General features: G+C 41.1%; 1 protein-coding gene across 13 annotated transcripts in view; it reads left to right on the top strand.

Moving 5' to 3' along the window:
- lrrc7 (leucine rich repeat containing 7) overlaps positions 1–23366 on the top strand; it is a 688069-nt gene that overhangs the window by 592108 nt on the left and 72595 nt on the right. For all 13 annotated transcript variants that reach the window (XM_087990651.1, XM_087990652.1, XM_087990653.1 and 10 more), the window contains 2 exons: positions 8879–9079; positions 14310–14421. In XM_087990651.1, coding sequence (XP_087846777.1) covers positions 8879–9079; positions 14310–14421 — 313 coding nt within the window. The remainder of the gene's footprint in view (positions 1–8878; positions 9080–14309; positions 14422–23366) is intronic.

Below are 23366 nucleotides of genomic sequence, written 5' to 3'. Positions count from 1 at the left end.
ATGCATTGGATGGAATTTTGGAAATGCTCTTGGGCATTGTTCCTTGGTTGGTTCATCTTCATACGCCACTGTGGATCATGGTGTTGCACTTTGGGCTTCCCTGGGCCTTTAGACGTCCATGACATTTTAGTCATATGTCCTTTTATAGTATGTAGTTTGCATGTGTCATAAAATGCTGTCTATTGGGAAGACATTGGGACATTTTGTTGGGTAAGGCAATCCACAAGACCATCCTGTTGATGGTCACAAAATTTGTTGTCGAGTTAGTTACCTGGGAACATTTAAGTACCTGCAACAATTGCTTCAAATTAGCATCCGACTTCTGGCAGTGAGTTGATGATTAAAAATGTCTAAACCAAACTCTTCAGAGTGTTATTACATATCTCTGGAGCAGGTGGGACTTGAACCCAAGCCAGAGGTAGGGATGTACCATTCTGCTACATGACCTGCTAAAGAGTTTGATTTTTGTTTGTAGAGAAGTGATTTTTTTGACAGATTTGTTTGGTGCAGTAGAAATGACCAGTTCCATAAGCATTTCACGTGGTTAAAGATGCCCTCTAATGCACCTCTTCCATATCCCGCAAATCCGCCCTCAGACCCCACCCCCCCCCAACCGTAACAAGGACAGAACGCCCCTGGTGCTCACCTTCCACCCTACCAACCTTCGCATAAACCAAATCATCTGCTGACATTTCCGCCACCTCCAAACAGACCCCACCACCAGGGATATATTTCCTTCCCCACCCCTTTCCGTCTTTTGCAAAGAGCGTTCCCTCCATGACTACCTGGTCAGGTCCATACCCCCCTACAACCCACCCTCCCCATCCTGGCACCTTCCCCTGCCACCGCAGGAATTGCAAAACCTGCACCCACACCTCCTCCCTTACTTCCATCCAAGGCCCTAAAGGAGCCTTCCACATCTATCAAAGTTTAACCTGCACATCCACCGATATCATTTATTGTATCCGTTGCTCCCGATGCTGTCTCCTCTACATTGGGGAGACTGGACGCCTCCTAGCAGAGCGCTTTAGGGAACATCTCCGGGACACCCGCACCAATCAACTACACCGCCCTGTGGCCCAACATTTCAACTCCCCCTCCCACTCTGCCAAGGACATGGAGGTCCTGGGCCTCCTTCACCGCCGCTCCCTCACCACCAGAAGAACGCTTCATCTTCCGCCTCGGAACACTTCAACCCCAGGGCATCAATGTGGACTTCAACAGTTTCCTCATTTCCCTTTCCCTCACCTCACCCCAGTTCCAAACTTCCAGCTCAGTACTGTCCCCATGACTTGTCCTACCTGCCTATCTTCTTTTCCACCTATCCACTCCACCCTCCCCCTCTGACCTATCACCTTCATCCCCTCCCCCACTCACCTATTGTACTCTATGCTACTTTCTCCCCACACCCACCCTACTCTCACTTATCTTTCCACCCTTCAGGCTCTCTGTCTGTATTCCTGATGAAGGGCTTTTGCCCGAAACGTCGATTTTACTGCTCCTCGGATGCTGCCTGAACTGCTGTGCTCTTCCAGCACCACTAATCCAGAATCTGGTTTCCAGCATCTGCAGTTATTGTTTTTACCATAAGCATTTCAGCTAAGTTAGCTTCAGTGAAATCACATTTCATATATTTTATGTCGACACCTGCTGACAAATTGTTTAATTGTTTCACCTAACTGTTGTCATTATTTGAACTAAAGCCTGTGTATTCTAAATTTGACTCAAGCTTTAAACGCATCTTCTAAAATCTGGAAAATATCAGGATTTTTGCAGTCATCCTAAAAATACTGGAGGATTTCACGCATCTTAATCCTTTGTTTCCCAGTGCATTGAGGAGTATGTCTATCTTTATTTATCAGCTGTTTGTTAATCCAGAAAGTAAAGATGGATTATTTTGCTCAAGGTGATTATTTTCTATCTTTACTGTGTGTTTAATAAAGCCAGTATAAAAATCTGTGTTTCAGTGTAGTGTTTTTTTTTGCTGTAGGCTTTTTTATGTTGTAACAGAAACTTATCGTGTCACACATGCTGACTTTTTTTTGTTTTCTGCCACTTTCTAAAAGTAAGATAAAGAAATTAAACATCTGGTAAGACCTTGTTAATGTGAGAAAACAACATTTTGTACGTTTCTTTCTGTACTTTGTTTTACGATCACTTTGTCAGTTTGGAGCTGTCCTCCAGCACTTGTAAAACATAAGTTTAAATCTGGTCAGCTATGACCTCCTGTTCTTTCTTGAAAGAGAAATTGTGAGAGTACTCACAAGTGTTTCCTCTTCACTGAGGTTCCTGTGCTTCATTAACGGTTGCAACACTTTAATCTTGGGTTTAATTGTAACTTCAACTCTGAACTCTGGTAATGATAAAGAATGAGTTAGGAAAATAAACTTTTTTTTAATTTATTCATGAAATGTGCATGTCACCGGTTGGGTCAGCATTTGATGTCCATCCTTGGTTGCCCTTGAGAAGGTGGTGGTGAGCTTCCTTCTGGAACTGCCGCAGTCCTTGTGCAGCAGGAAGACCCATACTGATGTTAAAGTGAGAATTCCAGAATTTTGATCCAGCGACAGTAAAGCAATGACTATGTACTTCCAAGTCAGGATGGTGAGTAGCTTAGAGGAGACCTTGCAAGTGGTGGTCTTCCCACATGTCTGCAGTCCTTGTCTTTCTAGAGCATGATGTTAATGGATTTTAAAGGTGCTATCTCAGGGGCTTTGGTGGATTTCTACAGTGCATCTTGTAAATAGTACACACTGCTGCTACTGAGCATTGGTGGTGGATGGAGTGAATGTTTGTGAATGTAGTGCCAGTCAAGCAGACTTCTTTGTCCTGGTTAGTGCCAAGCCTCCTGAGTGTTGTTGGAGCTGTACTAAATTAGATAAGTGGGGAGTAATCTATTACGCTTCTGATTTGTGTCTTGAAGGTGGTCGACAGATTTCAGGGATTCAGAAGGTGAGTTACTCAATGCAGCATTACTAGCCTCTATCTTACCCTTGTAGCTGCTGTATTTGGCTATTCGTCCTGTTCAGTTTCTAGTCAGTAGTGATGGAGATGTCTGTTGGGTACTGAAACAATGCTTTCACTGTTGGGGCTGTGCTAGAGAAGCCCTGTGAATCTTGAAATTGGGTATGTTAAGTACTGTGAAGAGTTTGGTTTAAATAATGTTCATCATCAACTCACTGCTAGAAGTAGGATGCTAATTTGAAGCAACTGTTGCAGGTATCAAATATCCCCAGGTACTTAACTCGACAACAAATTTTGTGACTATCAACAGGATGGTCTTGTGGATTGCCTTACCCAATAAAATGTCCTCCCAATAGATAGCATTTTGTGACACATGCAAACTATATACTATAAAAGGACACAGGACTAAAATGTCATGGAAGGCCAAAGGCCCAGGGAAGCCCAAAGTGCCACACCATGTTCCACAGCGGCATATGAAAAGGAATCAACCAAGGAACAACGTCAAAGGCATTTCCAAAATTCCATCCAATGTATGAAAACGCATCAGTAAATTCCAAGAGATACCTGCAGACCCCAGTCAGACTGTGCAGAAAGTCATTCTGACACATCATGTGGACATTGCCGGAAAGCTGAAGATTTTCTTTTCATCAAAATGATATACCACAGGAGGAATAAATAATATGCACTGAATGCCAAGACTGATACTGATGCAATGGCAAAATAATCCTTTATGCATTCTACAAGAGAATGACTCAGGAATCTGGCATGTTGTGATATAGACTATGCACAAATAGCTAACTGATTTCAATGGGTCTAACATCCCATGCATTTATCCATCCTAAATGTCAACATGGGTCATTGTGATGGACAACTGAAATCTTTTCTATGTTTGATTCATCAGGACCTTCTATTATAGGTTCCACCAATATGCCAAGATCTACACTTTAATGCAATCCAGGTGTAACAAACCTATCTGTTGCAATCATGAAGGGACAATCTGTGCCAGAAACACATGGGAATGGGTAAAAGGAAACAGGCCTATTGGAAACAACAAAGATAGCTGTTTTCCATCTAGGCTATTCATGAAAAACTCCAAATGGGACAACTGCAATTGCTAATTACTGATGGCCCTACATCTTACCTTCGTACTTCTATTGATGATTACACTGTCCATTTCGTCCAATGCAAAAACAAATGCCACTGGAAAATAATATTTGAAACATGAAAACATTCAATATTTGCTGGCATAGCTCAGCATTGAAATTCCTCAGCAAAGTCCACAATTCCTGCAGCAAACTCTTAGCAACAAACCTGAAGACTGCTAAATATATTTCAAATAGTGAAATATTTCCCATTTGTGTGCTTGGCATTATTTGGTAGTTCTGAATGGAATTCTTTTACATTGGGTTGGTGATATCTCAATTTAAAACATTTGCATTCAAAAAAAATCTGTGGAGTTATTTACGATGATTATTTCTGCAGAGGCTGTTTAACCTAAATCAAATGTTAAAAAGATAAATTTATGAGTGATTATTTTTCTTACAATATGAAGTAATATATAGACTTTATCATTTATCAATTAATATAATACGGCAATGTTTTACAAATGTGAAGTTTGTTCAGTAATGCTTTGGGACTCTCTTCATTTAAGGAAGAAAAGAAGAATGTAGGGAGTCATGTGGCCTGTTCTGAATTCTCACCATTGACAAGCTGCAGTGGCTTGGTTGTTAAAGGTTAAAGAGTGGTGAAGGTTATCTTGCTGGAGAGAAGGTGTGAGATATTCATACCTATAAAGAAATAATTAAGCAACTGTGTTAAAGGTGAATCAGTTGCAAGTCCAAGGGATACTTGTTAGGGATGCCAAGATTTTTTTCAATGACGATGCTTTACATACTCCATTTAATTTCAAGTTAGAATAAAGTTGGGGTCTAAAGATTAGTTAATTAGCATTTCTGTTTGCAAACAATGTCCATGGAAGCCAGTATAGGATCAGCTTGCAGCTTTTTATGAGAAGATCCATGAGCCTCATAACTGAAGCAAATCATCAGGAGCTGAGAATGATGGACATGTACGTAGAGAACCAGATGTCTACTGAGGAGAAAGATTAGAGTATAACTGTTAAGCAGATTTTGGTCATTTTTAAATTTAAGTGGGAAATTTGTTCTGTAGCTTACAGCTACAAATTTCTTCCTGAAAAGTGCTTAGAAAATAATAAAAGCAAAGTATTATGGATAGCAAGTTTTGAGAAGATTTGTAGCTCAGGTTGAGGTTCTGGATGTAGGTTTGCTCACTGAGCTGGAAGGTTCCTTTTCAGACGTTTCATCATCAAACTAGGTAACATCTTCAGTGAGCCTCCGGATGAAGCACTGCTGATGATTCCTGCTTTCTATTCATATTTTTGGGTTTCTTTGGGTTGGTGATGTCATTTCCTATGGTGATGTCATTTCCTGTTCTTTTTCTCAGAGGTGGTAAATCAGGTCCAATTCAATGTGTTTGTTGATAGCGTTCCGGTTGGAATGCCATGTTTCTAGGAATTCCCATGTGTGTCGCTGCTTGGCTTGTTCTACGTTGGATATGTTGTCCCAGTCAAAGTGGTGTCCTTCCTCATCTGTATGTAAAGATACTAGTGAGAAGGGTGGTGGGAGGAACAAACAGGCAGAAAACTAGCAACCAGGATACATGAACATCAATTAGCCATAAATTGACATGACCCTCTCTCACTAGTATCCTTACATACAGATAAGGAAGGACACCACTTCGACTGGGACAACACAAGCCAAACAGAGACACGCACGAGAATTCCTAGAAGCATGGCATTCCAACCGGAACTCTATCAACAAACACATCGAGTTAGACCCCATCTACCACCCCTGAGAAAAAGAAAAGGAAGTGACATCACCAAAGGAGATGACATCTCCACAGGAAATGGCATTACCAACCCAAAGAAACCCAAACATATAAATAGAAAGCAGGAATCATCAGCAGTGCTTCGTCCAGAAGTTCACTGAAGATGTTACCTAGTATGGTGACAAAACGTCTGAAAATGAACCTTCCAGCTCAACAAGCAAATCTACATCCAGTATTATGGACACTGGACATCTGAAATAAACATGGACAAAGCTGGAAAAACTCAGCAGGTCTGTCAGTATTGGTGAAGAGTGAAAGAAAGTTAATGTTTTGAGTCTTCTTCAAATCTTTGTCTCTCTATAGATTCTGCCAGAACTGTTAAGTTTCTCCAGCACTTTATTTCAATGTTTAGACAATGTTGCTTTTCATTCTTTTGTTATAGTAATGCCCGAAAATCTGAAATACTGTCATGTAATCTTTCCAGTTAGTCACTGAAAATGCAATTTTTTTTAAAAAAGTTATTATGCTCTACAGGGATTGTAACTATAGAAATTGAACTCCTTTTTTGTATCTCTTCCTGTCATGTCATGGAGAGTCATACTGCACAGAAACAGACCTTTCAGTCCAACTTGTCCATGCCGACCAGATATCCTAAATTAATCTTGACCCATTTTCCAGCATTTGGTCCCTATTCTTGATCAAGGTGTTCCATTATAATAATGCGGTGACTATAGACATATGTTCTGTATGAAATCATTTTTCTTTACTTCCTCATATGATATGATTTTTTTCCAACAATTTATGAACTCTAATTGTATTAAAGGATGTAGGGATACAGCAAGAAGAAGTAAAACATCATCCATGATCTTTGTGAATGGCAAAGCAGTCTCAAAGGGCTAAATTGACTATTACTGCTTTCATTTCTTATGTTTTGATCTGCCATGGAACATGGGTGCATCTGTCTGTTACCTGTACCGGTTGGCTTCTGCTGCCATGGTTATTCATCCCCTTGTCTGTAAGAGAGGAATATACTTCAGTCAGCTCATGCATTCTTTCCATGGGATGTTGAAGCCATGATTGAGTAGCTGACACAAAAACAAAATATGATGGAGACACTCAGCAGGTCTAGCACCTTCTGTGGGAAGAAAGCAGAGTTAATGTTTTGAGTCCATTGACTCTTCATCAGTTTTGAGTTTCAAGTCATTGGACTTGAAATTCCACTTTCTTCCCAAAGATGCTGTCAGACCTGCCGAGTTTCTCCAGCAATTCCTGTTTTTGTTTCAGATCTCCAACATCCATAGTTCTTTGTTTTAATTTATTAAGTAGTTGGCATTATGTACAAGCTGTGAAATATGAGTGTGGCACTTGGAGCAGAACTAATTGAAGCATAAATGAAATTTGATTGATAAGCAATTTTGGATGCTGAGTGATAGGTTTGGTGAATTGAGGTATATCTGAAGGATATGGTATTTGAAGATGCATTCACTGACAATCTTGATTTCTGACATTGTTCTCCATAGCTGTCTGTTCCCACTATTTGTTATTTCAAAAATGTACTTTATTCATAAAAAATATCTTTACATATATATGTAATCACAAATGCAGTTCGATTCTGTGCAGTGACATATCAAGGAAACACACAATCACTGGAGTTAGACTCTATCCAAATAAACCAAAGGTATTTCTTTCTTAAACCAGTCTATATTTACATTTTTGAGGCACTAAGAGGGTCCAATAAATGAACGGACCCCTATTTGCCTTTAGCAGGAATTTCTCAGGCAGTGGTCTTTCCCCACTGCACCTTGGCAGCAGCTACCTGGTGCTTTAGTGTGTCCCTCAGTGCACTTGGAATGTGCCAGTCTGCAACATTGGGTTGAGGTCAACTCCTTGTTCTGGAAAACCAACAAGTCTCGGGTGGACCAAAGAGCATCTTTCACTGAATTGATGGTCCTCCAGACTGTCTGTTCCCACTTCTGAACATGTGCTAAGAGGGCTCTGACATTCTCTGGATATCCAAATCATATTTTTCATGTCATCCAACAAGTTCACCATCATAGTTGCTAAAAAAAAGACTTTGGAACCTAATTCCTCCCATGTTCTGTCATAACTTAATGTTTCACAGGTCAGATTCACTTCGTGCACAACTACCATTCTTGCTCCAGTCACATGTTGACATGGTGCTGATATCATTTAAAGCAGCATGCAGCCCAAAGGTGCTGTGTAGCCTGCAATCCAATGGATGAGCTCTGTTTAATCATGCATAAAAAATCCCAATGATGTTTTTCAGGAATACTGGATTTAGCTCCCAAAATATTGTGCTTTGTCTGGTGTGTGGGCATAGGTATCATACCAGATTACCTAAAACAAATAAACTAAGAAACAATGAATTGCTCACAAGACAAACCATCTAATAGATTTACAGATCAGCAGTCCTCGATCCAGTGCATAATTTGATTATTAAGTTGATTTAACCACATTGATGTGAGAATCCTTTGTGGTAAAATTCATTGTTGCTGGGCAGCAAAATGTTTGGTAATCGATCTGTTCCCCTTTACTGACCAACCTGATTTGCTTTTCCAATAGAATAGGTGTAAAACAAGCCTATGCTATTGGATATTTTGCACACACATAAATTGATTTTTACTGTCAATAATTAGGCACCAGACTGAGAGCAAGTAAGAAGTAAATGACGAATTACATTAGGAGCCATTGTATTCCACATCAAACTTTGCTTATGTCTTCTTTCCTTGGAACTATTCATCTACCTCATTGTAATCACTGAAAAATGGAAAATTATTACAGAGTACGTTAGCAAAGGGTTGCTGGTATCTATGGAACCATATCACAGCAGCGTCTTATGTATTTGAGAAGTAGAAAAGTGAAATTTAAAAAGAATGCAATGAAAATTATGTTCAGCTTATATACTAAGAGGTAGAATGGTATTGTCAGCTGTGCAATGAAGATAGTTGGCACGGGTGGTTGGATCTATAATACTTTGGTGTTCATGTGTTATGTGAAGTCATTCCAAGAGAATTTCATATATTTCTTGTATTTGTTTGAATTTCAGGTTGAAATAAACCTTAAGCGTTATCCCACCCCTTACCCAGAAGATCTGAAAAATATGGTCAAGTCTGTTCAGCATTTGGTGGGAAAACATAGTCAAGAAGGATCTGAAGAAAACTCAACCGGCGCCACAAATATAGAACATTCTGCAAAAGATAAATATGAGCATAAATGGCCTATATCTGCAAAGGATGTTACACTTGAGGTAACTGAGAAAATTAACAAATTGTCCATTTGTCATTCACAATGTTATCTTTATCATTAAGTTCAGAAAATCAGCTATCAGAGGAATACATTGAATATAGTGGATTTTATTAGAGCAAAATTGGGATCAGAAGCACCCATTAGGTTAGTGCTACAGGTGTCTCTGAAGCTCAAAGTGACAACACATATAGTTTTGGGATGAGCTATATCTGATGAGGTGGTTAACATCCACACAGTTAATAGTCATGGAAGCTTGCAAAGTGAATAGTTTTTGACTCCAGCCAGCATGCTACTTTGATTTGAGACCAGTGGTGTTAATTTTAGAGATCAACACTCCCTTTTTTCACTTGACATCACCGAACAGGAGTAAGAAGAAGCCATAGCAGCATTATTTAAAGGTGTAAGTAAATACTTAGTTAAAAATCACACAACACCAGGTTATAGTCTAACAGGTTTAATTGGAAGCACTAGCTTTCAGAGCGCCGCTCCTTCCAATTAAACCTGTTGGACTATAACCTGGTGTTGTGTGATTTTTAACTTTGTACACCCCAGTCCAACACCAGCATCTCCAAATCAGAAAATACTTTAAGCTTAGTGGCTGGTTGAATAATTCTGGTTGTTCTATCAATTCTGAGTGTTATGTAATCTGTAAGATGTGATTGCCATGGCTGAATGTGAGAGGTGGTTGTGAGGTTTACAGCAATACCATCTGTATGAGGAGGTGACCAACCAACTCAATGTCAGGTATGAGTCCAGATTGATGGAGACTGTCAGCATGGGAGCAATGGGAATTTGATGAATTGCGCAGCATTTCAGGCTGTTAGGTTATGATCGTTGAAGATGGATTCACTGAGACAATTGTATATATTGATCATAACCCCTTAAGGCTTTGGGAAAGACTTAAAGATAAGACTACTTCCTGACTATTTCGATGGAGCTTATTATTGCAGCCATTCAGTTTTAAAATTGTACACGTGGCAGGATGAGAGAATATAATTGCCGACACATTGGCACAACCGAAATGAAGGAGGATGAAGGTGTTTGGTGGTGGAAGAAATAGATTGAAATGGAATGTTGAATGTTTTCATGCTTAGAGTCCATGTAATGTTTATGTATTGTAGTGTACTAATAGAGTAAGATTGTTTGTTATTTTAAGGGAGGGAGGTGTGATAATACTATGGTTTTAAGAGGTGTATTTTGTGGTGTTTTTTTCAATGAAGAAAGTTTGAGACAATAGTGCCAAACGGTATGTTCCAAACAACATAAACAGCTTGTGAGTCATGGAGTCATAGGATCATAAAGATATACAGCATGGAAACAGGCCCTTCAGTCCAACTCATACATGCTGACCAGATATTCCAACCCAATGTAGTCCCACCTGCCAGCACTCGGCCCATATCTCTCCAAACCCTTCCTATTCATATACCCATCCAGATGTCTTTTAAATGTTGCAATTGTACCAGCCTCCACCACTTCCTCTGGCAGCTCATTCCATACTACGTTTTGGGCAAAAGCCCTTCATCATTCCTGATGAAGGGCTTTTGCCCGAAACGTCAATTTTCCTGCTCCTTGGATGGTGCCTGACCTGCTGTGCTTTTCCAGCACCACTCTAATCTAGACTCCGGTTTCCAGCATCTGCAGTCCTCACTTTTGCCTAGCTCATTCCATACACATACCACCCTCTGCGTGAAACAGTTGCCCCTTAGGTCTCTTTTATATCTTTCCCCTCTCACCCTAAGCCTATGCCTTCTAATTCTGGACTCGCCCATCCCAGGGAAAATAATTTGTCGATTTATCCTATCCATGCCCTTCATGATTTTATAAACCCGTATAAGGTCACCCCTCAGCCTCTGACACTCCAGGGAAAATAGCCCTAACCTATTCAATGTCTCCCAATAGCTTAAATCCTCCAACCCTGGCAACATCATTGTAAATCTTCTCTGAACTCTTTCAAGTTTCACAACATCTTTCTGATAGGAAGGAGAGAATTGCATGCAATTTGCCAACAGTGGCCTAACCCAATGTCCTGTACAGCTGCAGCATAACCTTCTTTGCTGTCCACTACACCTCCAATTTCAATATCATCCGCAAACTTACTAACTATATGTCTTATGCTCACATCCAAATCATTTATATAAATGGTGAAAAGTAGTGGACCCAACACCAATCTTTGTGGTACTCCACTGGTCACAGGCCTCCAGTCTGAAAAACAACCCTCCACCAACACCCTCTGTCTTCTACTTTTGAGCGAATTCTGTATCTAAATGGCTAGTTCTCCCTGTATTCCATGAGATCTAACCTTGCTAACCAGTCTCCCATGGGGAACCTTGTCAAATGCCTTACTGAAGTCCATTGGATTTTTTTAAGTTTGGAATAATAGAAGCAGCATGAAGTGGTGGGGTCAAGGATTTTGACCCAGGATTTTAGGACCAGGATTTTAGTTTAACTTTCAATAGCTGTTGGGGTTTGTAAGCTGTTATATGTCTTTCCCTGCTACAGCAAAACACTTGAGTTCTTTCTCTCACTTAGAGTTTTCTCTTGTGTTCTTTCCTGCTGGAATGGAGAATTGAATGTGAAACAAACTATTTTATTGCATTTGCCTTTGCCAAGGGGGTGTTTATGGGATGTTAATATGTTGGGACAATTATCATAGAACACCTACAGTTTGGAAGCAGGCCACTCAGTCCATCAAGTTCACACCGACCCTCCAAAGAACATCCCAACGCACAGCCAATGCCCTATTCTATCCTTGTAACCCTGCATTTCCCATGGTTAATCCACACAACCTTCACATCCCTGGACACCATGGGCAATTTAGCATTGCCAATATACCTAACCTGCACATTTTTGGATGTTGCTATTTATATTTGCTGTTTAGTAGTTAAATATTCTATTATTCTGTTAAGTTTTCCAATAGAATTACGTTTATTCCAATTTTTTTTTCTTGGTATTTTAACTATAGTGTAAGGATAAAATGTATTTTGCTTCAAGCCTGGTAGTTTGACCAATCTAATTGCATCCAGAACACAATGCCTTATACTTGCCTATAAAAGTAAGAAAAAGTTGGGGTCTACCTATCATCTTAATATATTTTGAGGGGGTTTACTCTGGTCCGTAACACAAGACTGCCAGAAGATGGATGTTCGATGCTTTGATATATTTCTGATTAGGAGAAAGTTTCCAGGGAACAGGAGAATCGACGTTTCCTGAAGAAGGGCTTATGCCCGAAACGTCGATTCTCCTGTTCCCTGGATGCTGCCTGACCTGCTGCGCTGTTCCAGCAACACATTTTCAGCTCTATATTTCTGATTAATCAAATCTGGGATTGTGGCTCAATTTCATTGAAAATGAATTTCTGGAATCATCCAGAAATTTTTTTCTGCCCTCATGTTTTAAAATGCTGTGTTTTAGACCATTTTTATTTACTTTAAATAGCAACTCAAAGTCGATAAATCTTATGATTCTGGTGAATAGTAGTAATTCTTAAATTTAATGCCCAACTAAGCCAACGTCTGGTGATATTCAGGATATGTACAGACATCTCACCTGAATGATCATGCATTCTAGTTAAATTCAAACACTTTTAACTTTACAGTTGATTTTAAATCTTACGGTCAAAAGGCAGTGTCGCTCCTGTATTTCCACATTCTTCCCCATTGCGCCCAGGTAGTATTTCTCTCAGAAGCTGTGAAATGTACCAGAAGTAATGAGATGACCAGAAAGCAAGTAACTCCAACAGAATAACAACATACGGGAAAATTCAGGCTAAAATCTTTTACGTCCTCCAGTTCCACTTTTCCAAAATAAAGGAACTGCTGAGAAATAAAAATAACATTTAAAAGATTAATTAATGAAGTATATTTTTATTATGACAGATTTTTTGCTGGAAAAGGCATGTCCGTACAGAATTGAGATTCCTAGTGTGATTTTTAATCTCTGCTAAATCCATTGACCTTAACCAGATTAGTACTGAGTGCTAGTGTTGTTATGGTTAGGGGGATTGAGGGGTGGGGGTGAGGTGTCTGTACACATCCTGAAAATCACTTTCGGCCCAACAAGTCCGAAGAGTATCCTACCCAAACCCATTACTCTATATTTTCCCCTGACTAATACACCTAACCTACACATCCATGAACACTATGTGCAATTCAGCATGGCCAATTCACCTGACCTGCACATCTTTGGATTGTGGGAGGAAACTGGAGCACCCAGAGGAAACTCATGCAGACATGGAGAATGTGCAAATTCCACACAGTCACTTGATGCTGGAATCCAGGCCCCTGATGCTGTGAGGCAGCAGTGTTAACCACAGGGCCACTGTGTCACCCCCTAATTGAAATCCTGTTTAACCTTCTTCAGGAGTGTCCCCCATGTGGAGATCTGGCCAATCTGGTTGTCTGCAGTTAATTAGTTACATTCAAATTGATTTGAAAACTTGAAATTGTTTCAGACCTTCCAATCCTGGTTTCAGAAGGCCGACCTCACTACTCTGCCAACTAAACACTAGGTTTTGGCGATACTTAAACATTTTCCACGTGAATTCACCAAAGCTCAGTGATTCTTCTAATAGTCACCATTTGGGCATACCCCAAGGAGAAGCCATTTGGACCTGATATAGGCAGGAGAACTTTATTCTGTTACAAGTCAGAGGCAATTTCAGTAGATATTTGAAAAAATGTGTGGGGAAAATTATTTCTAACATTCACAAGTTTGACAAATATGATGATGAATAGACAGGGTAAAGCTTGAAGGATGTTCTCAATGATCAGGAAATGCAGAACCGGAGACTACAGTTCCAGGATCTGGGATAGGCCATTTAGGACTGAGATTAGAATTCTTTTTCACGAAGAGAGTTGTGCGCAAATGGAATTCTCTGCTACAGCAAGTGGTTTAGGTCAAAACGTTGGAAGTTTTCAAGAGGGATTCAGATATAGTTCTTAGAGCTGAAGGGATAAAATAATATTGGGAGAAAGCAATAGCAGGGATAGATTTGGATTATTAGCAATGATCATATTGAATGTTGAAACGGGTTTAAAGGGCCAAATATACTTACTCCTGCTCCTACTTTCTATGTCTCCAAATTTGTGTGAAATGCTGATAGAGGTGTTTATTTCAAGTCAAACCTTCTTCCTATTGTCACACTTTATTGCCATGAAGATGTAAGTAAGTGTTCCATTTCTATCTTGCTCTTATTTGTTTTCTTGAAAGATCTAATTTTCTCTTTTCTACAGAGATCGTTAGGAGACTCGCCAAATGATCTGAGAATGGGAGAACTGCGGCCAACTCTTAGTGAAACGCCACTATTCAAACCCAAAGTCGTCTTGTTGAGTAAAGAGAAGAAAGGTGCAGTGTCAACTCTATGGAAGCCAAGCTGAGCCAGGATATTGCATTAGGGAAATCTCATTTGGGAAAGGGATGTAGTGGGGTTGAGAGGAGAAATGCTGCTGCACAAGTGTGTAGTAAATCAGTGCTGAATTCCTGATTCTACACATTTCTTATGAAGTCAGAATTTGCTGACAGACTTCCATTGTAATAGAACATTTATGGCATTCATCATTATAATTCAGAAATTCCAGCAAGTCATAATTTATACTGTTAACTAGATCATAGCCTCAGTTTGTGGAGATTTTGCACTGGTGCAGATGCCTCAAAAGCACAGTTGTAGTAACTTCACCCTGCAAAATCAAAGCAAATCCCAAATTAGCTGAGTTGACACTATGTTGATTGTCAGTGCTACTTAGATTATTTATGGAACAGACTGTTGTGGCATAATCTAATCAGTTCTCTGCAAAGGAAGGTCACTAAATTATGGCATTCATTACCAATATTGCTACTTCAGTAAATTACTGACCAATATGGTTTCAGTAAACAACCTGATTCAATGTTTATACTTTCTACAAGCAATCAAAGTGAAGCCCAAAAATGGTAGTCCCAGAAAATGAAGAATAAGATGCAACCTAGTAACAGCTGTATATATGAAGCAATCCAAGAAAAGTACATGTTGAGAATAATAACCTAAACATAGGATACCTAGATTATGAGGATACCCTGAAGATGCTAGGTTTGCTGTTCTTGAAATGCAAGAATTTATACAGATTATTTGGAATTTTTAAGGTTATGAAAGAGATTTATGAAGTTGTTCCACATAAATTGTTCAAACCATAGAGAAATGAGTTTCAAATTAATGAGTTAAAAAGTGTAGACAGACTTGTGACAGTGACTATTAAGGAAGCCTTTGAAACGCATGATAAATGAACAGAATTTGAAAAAAGAAATATTGATTATCATTTGCATCTGAACCAGTAGTGAAGCTGGAGTTTTTTTTTAAAACATAAAGGGTAACTTGAGACATATGGCTATGAAGACTAAAGAGAAGGGAAATAACAGGTGAGGGTCCAAAAATACCAGTTGCAGTGGAATATGAGCAAAATTGCAATGACCTGCCAAAGGCTGTGAGCAGGCTTCAAGGTCAAACTTGAATTATCCATTTAAGCATTCCATTATAATTAACTTCTTATTCTTTCAATGGGTTTTAATTAATTGAAGCTGATCTTTTCATGCAATAGCATTTTCGCTGGTGCTACAGTAATTTGAAGTAACGGTTTGAGAAGCACACTAGGGATTTGAACAGTCGATTGAGCAGAACAAAGCTGTTACCAAACCGTTGATATACCATCCAGCCTTAAAACTCTGCTACTAGGCTATAGAAATCAGGTTTAACATCATAAATGCCAAATGCCAGAACACAGCTGTTGAGCTCTTGGACTGAAATTGGGGTAAAAAAAGAGAAAAACAGTTGTGTCTATATAAGAAAACCATAATAAGCCTTAAAACCTACTTGATTAGAAAAAAGGGCGCCATGCTATCATTTTAATGAAACAATCCAGTTGGTCGATTGCATTCCACTGGCAGGATATTTATTTTTATTTTTAATATTTATTTATTTATAGGATTAAATAGAAATGTATTTTTAACATTTTTTAAAATCTGGATTTTTAAAAAATTCTCCTCTCTGGAGAATATATCGTTCCATTGGTAGCAACTATGCTCGACGACCACATTCAAGTAACTGTTCTTTTTAGAGTCTTGGAGTCATACAGCACGGAAACAGGCCCTTCGGCCCAACTTGTCCATGTCAACCAGATTTCTTAAATCAAACTAGTGCCATTTGTCTGTATTTGGCCCATATCCCAATAAACCTTTCCTATCCATGTACCTGTCCAAATGTCTTTTAAATATTGTAACTATACCTGCTTCTGTCACTTCCTCAGACAGTTCATTCCATATATGAACGACCCTCTGCAATAAAAAAGTTGGCCTCGAATCCCTTTTAAAAATTTCCCTTCTCACTTTAAAATTATGCCCACTAGTTTTGGCCTTCCCTACCTTGGGAAAAAGACTTTGGCTATTCACCTTATCTAAGCCCTTGATGGTTTTATAAACCTCTATAAGGTCACCTCTTAGCCTCCTCAACTCCAAGGAGAAAAATCCCCAGTCTATCCAGCTTCTCCTTATGACTCAAACCTTCTAGTTTGGGTAACCTGCTTGTAAATGTTTTTTGCACCCCTTCCAGTTTGATACCATCTTTTCTATAGATTTTTGTATGAATCTAGTCAGCATCAGTGTAATTTGGCCTTGAAGGTATTACAGTTCATGAGCTCACTTTTCCCATTTGTCTGTACTTTTCAATATGGTTAGATGAAAGTGTTAAGATTGGAAGACCTACCTGATATTTTTTCCACCTCTCAAGCACATGAATGCTGAGATCAACCTATTTATTTTCCAAGTGCACTGTAGGTGCCACCTCATCTGAGAATAGCTTTCTCACACCAGACATGATGTTGCCGGGAATGGTAGGTTTGAGTTGTAAAAGTAGGCCGGATAGGCTGGGACTTTTTTCACTGGAGTGTAGAATGTTGAGGGGTGATCTTATAGACATATATGAAACCATGAGGGGCATAGATAAGGTGAATAGCAATGGTCTTTTCCTGCGGATATGGAGTTCAAAACTAAGGGGCATATGGCCCTTCAGCCCACGATGTTGTGCCGAGCATTTATCTTAATCTAAGATCAACCTAACCTACATACTCATCAATTTACTGCTGTCGATGTGCTTGTCCAGCAGTCCCTTGAATGTCCCTAAAGTCTCTGACTCTACTACCAGCACTGGCAGTACATTCCACACATTCGCCACTCTCAGCATAAAGAACCTACCTCTTATGTCTCCGCTATACCTTCCTCCAATCACCTTAAATGGACAGCCATTTCTGCCCTGGGGAAAAGTCTCTGGCTATCTGCTCTATCGATACCTCTCATTACCGTGTACACCTCTATCAAGTCACCTCTCTTCCTTCTTCTCTCCAGTATGAAAAGCCCTAGCTCATTCAACTTCTCTTCATAAGACAAGCCCTCCAATCCAGGCAACATCCTGATAAATCTCCTGTGCACACTATCTAAAGAATCTATATCCTCCCTATAATGAGGCAAACAAAACTGGACACAGTACTCCAAATGTGGTCTAACCAGGGTTTTATAGAGCTGCAGCAAAACCTTGCAGCTCTGAAACTCAATCCCCCTATTAATGAAAGCCAAAACACCATACACCTTCTTAACAATCTATCAACTTGGGTGGCAACTTTGAGGGATCTATGTACATGGACCCCAAGTTCCTGCTGTTCCCCTGCACTGCCAAGAACCCTGTCTTTAACCCTGTATTCAGCTTTCAAATTCGACTTTCTGAAATAAATCACTTCACATTTATCGAGGTTGAACTCCATATTTGTAAGGTGAGAAGGGAAAGTTTTAAAAAGAACATGATAGGCAACTTTTTTTTACGGTGAGTGGTTTGTGTATGGAATGAACTGCCAGAGGAAGTAATGGATGCAGATAGAGTTGCGACATTTAAAAGGCATTTGGATATGTATGTGAATGGGAAAGGTTTGGAGGGATATGGACCAAGTGCAGGCAGGTGGGACTAATTTAGTTTGGGAACATGGTCAGCATGGACTAGTTGGACCAAAAGGTTTTCATGCTGTATAACTCTATGGCTAAGGACAGCTATTGAATGCTCTTGTTGATTGACAGTGCACTTTCCATTGAATTACAAAGTATTTTTTTTATTTCTAAGCAGACTGTAGAATTGAACAACTCTCTTTTAAGCGTGTTCATATAGAATTTGAATACTGCTGAAAACAAAGATGTAGCTGTTGAAAATGTTTTGTCTTGCACTAATCAGGACAGTTGTGAGAATACCAAATTTCAAAGGAAACAATCATTTATATTGCATGAGAAAGAGGGTGCTGATTGGTTGGAAGGCAGGAAACCTCATAATTATTCTATTTCTGTTACTGTACCCACCTGCCTCCAAAGCTCATACTCTGCCACTCTTACTATTGCCTGCAACATCTTTCCTCACTTGCTATCATTCCCCCTCCCCCCACCCAGCAACTCCCCACACCATTAGCCTCTGTGCTGCTTTCTCACTTGCTGAGACACTTCACCTTTTACTACCTGCACCAGCACTCACCACTGTGCCAATTACTTTCACTTATTTCAATCCCTCCCTTTTTCGCATTAAGAAGAAAATTAGTCCAAAGCAGGTCAATAAGTGAAATGATGGGTGGAGAGGTACCTGACATTAGGCTCCTTACCCACTATGAGGAGAGAATCCTGTCCCTCAAAGAAGGAGACCAGGATTACTGCTACAGGGATGCCAAGAATCCATGTCTGCCAACTGAGTGAGTAGTGTTATTCATTCCACTCCAATTCTCACATTAACCCCACTGATTGCACACAATCATGCCTCCTGTTTCTCATGACTTGCAGGTACCAGCAGATGGCCATGGTCTTGACAGAGAAACAGGCTGGTCCAACATCTGAGGAAGAGAGTACTGAGGCTTCAGAGGAAGCAATGGCAAAGCTGCCTGCTGTACCCCCCAACAGCCGAGATACTGACACCTTAGTAGGAAAGTTATATTTAGAAAGACTGAGAGCACAATCTCGTAGCATTTTACTGTGACAGCTCCATAGCTGGCCAAGGAAGAGATTTCCCAGGCTGCTGGTACTTGAAGGACAGGCAAAGTACAGGCACCTGCTCAGCAATATTACCCTTAATTATATTTTTCTGCTACATAGACCTGTGGTGCCAACAATCAGAAACTTTGTCCATATGCAGAGGGAGAAACTAAAGTGGCAGACCAGTATGTGCCTCTCTTTACCCAGAGGATGCAGGAGTGCAGCTACGCTGTGGGGATCCAGCTGCCTCAAGCATGTGATTGTCTGGCTGCTTCCACATACAGTTAGCAACTGTCATTGAGAGCCAGATACAGCACCCTTGGGTTCTGCTGGAAATAGTTGAAACTTTATTGCTGGAACAGCACAGCAGGTCAGGCAGCATCCAGGGAACAGGAGATTCGACGTTTCGGGCACAGGCCCTTCTTCAGGAATGAGCAGAGAGTGTTCAGCAGGAGAAGATAAAAGGTAGGGAGGAGGGACTTGGAGGAGGGGCGTTGGAAATGTGATAGGTGGAAAGAGGTCAAGGTGAGGGTGATAGGTCGGAGTAGGATGGAGGCGGAGAGGTCAAGAAGAAGACTGCAGGTCAGGAAGGCGGTGCCGGGCTGGAGGGATCCGGCTGAGACAAGGTGGGGGGAGGGGGGATGAAGAAACTGGTGAAGTCCAAGTTCATCCCCTGCGGTTGGAGGGTTCCCAGTCGGAAGATAAGACGCTCCTCCTCCGACCGTCGGGTTGTTGTGGTTTGGCGGTGGATGAGTCCAATGACCTGCATATCCTCGGTGGAGTGGGAGGGGGAGTTGAAATGCTGTGCTACAGGTTGGTTGGGTTGGTTCGTCCGGGTGGCCCAGAGGTGCTCTCTGAATCGCTCCGCAAGTAGGCGGCCTGTCTCCCCAATATAGAGGAGGCCACACCGGCTGCAGCGGATGCAGTAGATGATGTGGGTGGAGGTGCAGGTGAATCTGTGGCGGATATGGAAGTTTCCTTTGGGGCCTTGGAGAAAAGTGAGGGGGGAGGTGTGGGCGCAAGTGTTGCACCTCTTGCGGTTGCAAGGGAAGGTATTTCTGCTGGAAATAGGCATAGACCTACACTCTACATCCCTAGCCAATGGTTCTCTTGTCCAAAGGCTTGGTGACAGGTGCCCCTTCCCCAGAAGGAGACGGAATGGTGCCAAGATGCACCCAACAAAAGGAGGAACCACACACAAAGCAGTCCCTTCTTTGGACACTGCAGAGGTGGCTGGGCCTGCCCTATTGACCTTTGGCAGTTCAAGTTGAGTAGGTCAAGTTGCCTCTGGACCAATGGGCTCCACTGTCAAGAGGTCTTCCTCCACCCCAATTGCACTGAGATAATTTTTTGAGGAACATCAATAGCATGGATAACATTTTGCTACATATCAATGCTCAAATTTTGTTAAGTGTTAATGGTATTGCAATACATCTATTAGCTTGAGTCTGTATTGCCCTGAATGTAATTGTGCCACCATGATACCAAACATCATATCCATACAAGACATAACAAAAAGTGATATCTACTGCATCATGTAGAAGAAGATGTTCAAGATGTACATAGGTAGTGGGTTTTACTGGCACCATTGCCCTGTTTGATTAAATATCACCATTCTTTTCCTGGGAGACCAAAAGTGTTAGTCTTGAATGAAGTGAACAGCAATGCCTGGCGCAGAGAGGCGTGGAGCATCCAATGGATTAGAGTCACAAGGAATTAGGAACCTGCAGGTCTGTGTCCTGTACAATGCATGGTCTCTATGTAATATTCCATCTCTTTTTTTAAAGAGCACCATATTGGTGGGTCTTGCAGCCACCTCCCTCTCAGGTCAACACATTCCATGTGTGCTGTGACCATTTTCTTTCTCATGTGCAATTTAGATTTACAGCATGATGAAAAGCAGTAATGTGAGGCCTTAATTCTAGATATCCAGACCCTTCTTCCTGATTACCCTTCACATAAACCCTTCCCTACGCTTTGCACCTCCTCAGGTCCCTACTCAATTTATATTTGTCACTTAAGCTGCTGGTACATGGTACAGGTGTAAGATTGATGTAGCGAGGTGTCATATAGCAAGATGTCTGCCCCCTTGACTGAGGACTGCTGAGCAGCATGACTAGCTGTCTGGTTGTGTGACTGCACTAATAAGCAAGACAGGGATGCTGTGAGCATGCAGGTAGATGGTACGTGAGTGAGCACTAAGAGAGTAAGCAAGCAGTCCCAGGATATGCGTTTGTCTGATCCATGAGCTGGGTGCCTGTCCCAAGAGGATTGATGAAGGTAGAGTGCTGGACGTTGTCTATATGGACTTCAGTAGTAAGGTGTTCGACAAGGTTCCGCATGGGTCGCAGGTAGACAGGGTAGTGAAGAAGGTATTTGGTACGCTTTCATTAATTGGTCAGTGCATTGACTATTGGAATTAGGAGGTCATGTTGCACCTGTACAAGATATTGGTTAGACCACGTCTGGAATATTGTGTTCAGTTCTGGTCTCCCTGCTATAGGAAAAATGTTATCAAACTTGAAAGGGTTCAGAAAAGATTTACAAGGATGTTGCCAGGATTGCAGGGTTTGAACTATAGGGAGAGGCTGAGTAGGCTGGGGCTGTTTTCCTGGAGCGCTGCAGACTGAGGGGTGACCTTATAGAGGTTTATAAAATCATGAGGGACATGGATAGGGTAAATATGCAAGGTCTTTTTCACAGGGTAGGGGAGTCCAAACTAGAGGGCATAAGTTTAAGGTGAGAGGGGAAAGATTTAAAAGGGATCTAAGGGGCAACGTTTTCACGTAGAGGTATGGAATGAGCTGGCATAGGAAGTGGTAAAGGGTGATACAATTACAACATTTACAAGTCATCTAGATGGTACATGAATAGGAAGGATTTAGAGGGGTATGGTGCAAATGCTGGAAATGAGACTAGATTGGACTGGACAGGATTGGACACTCTGGCAGCAGGAAACATGTTTCCGCTGATGGATGAGTGCCAAACCAGAGGACACAGCTTAAAAATACGGGGTAGACCATTTATGACAGAGATGAGGAGAAACTTCTTCACCCAGAGAGTGGTGGCTGTGTGGAATGCTCTACCCCAGAAGGCAGTGGAGGCCCAGTCTCTGGATTCATTTAAGAAAGAGTTGGATAGAGCTCTCAAAGATAGTGGAATCAAGGGTTATGGAGATAAGGCAGGAAGAGGATACTGATTAGGAATGATCAGCCATGATCATATTGAATGGCGGTGCAGGCTCGAAGGGCTTAATGGCCTACTCCTGCACCTATTGTCTATTGTCTATTGTCTATTAATTTAGGATATGGCATGGATGAGTTGGACTGTAGAGTCTGTTTCCATGCTATACGTCGCTTTGACTCTGTGACACTGCACAAAGTGTTCTTGCAGGAAACTTTCATTGCTAATTGCTGATGCGTCCTGCACTGCAAGTCTCAATTTCTTAAGTATTCTGAAGTGGATCATAGAATTGCCACCAAAATCCTGTGGGGGTTCATAATTATCAGATGCCATTGTCCACAGATAAGGTGTGTGTGCAGCTGGTGTCTGTGAAATGCTGCTGCATAATGATGAACATGGAGGACAGAGATGAGGAGAAACTTCTTCACCCAGAGAGTGGTGGCTGTGTGGAATGCTCTGCCCCAGAAGGCAGTGGAGGCCCAGTCTCGGGATTCATTTAAGAAAGAGTTGGATAGAGCTCTCAAAGATAGTGGAATCAAGGATTATGGAGATAAGGCAGGAAGAGGATACTGATTAGGAATGATCAGCCATGATCATATTGAATGGCGGTGCAGGCTCGAAGGGCTGAATGGCCTACTCCTGCACCTATTGTCTATTGTCTATTAATTTAGGATATGGCATGGATGAGTTGGACTGTAGAGTCTGTTTCCATGCTATACGTTGCTTTGACTCTGTGACACTGCACAAAGTGTTCTTGCAGGAAACTTTCATTGCTAATTGCTGATGCGTCCTGCACTGCAAGTCTCAATTTCCTAAGTATTCTGAAGTGGATCATAGAATTGCCACCAAAATCCTGTGGGGGTTCATAATTATCAGATGCCATTGTCCACAGATAAGGTGTGTGTGCAGCTGGTGTCTGTGAAATGCTGCTGCATAATGATGAACATGGAGGCTGTTCAGTCACCAATGAGCTGCAGTGGCCGGGTACCCACTCTGACTTCTAAATCAAAAATTCTTGGTCTCTAGTTTGCTCGTGGCAGATGGCACAATAGAAAGCTGCATATTAATGAGGTGAGATTTGGAGTTAATAA

Source organism: Chiloscyllium plagiosum, unplaced genomic scaffold, assembly GCF_037043375.1.
Source record: "Chiloscyllium plagiosum isolate Xiang-an unplaced genomic scaffold, Cpla_swu_hap1 HiC_scaffold_9, whole genome shotgun sequence".
In the NCBI taxonomy this organism is placed as follows: Eukaryota; Metazoa; Chordata; class Chondrichthyes; order Orectolobiformes; family Hemiscylliidae; genus Chiloscyllium; species Chiloscyllium plagiosum.
Note: the sequence above shows the minus strand (reverse complement) of the source record. Positions and strands in the feature narration are given on the sequence as shown.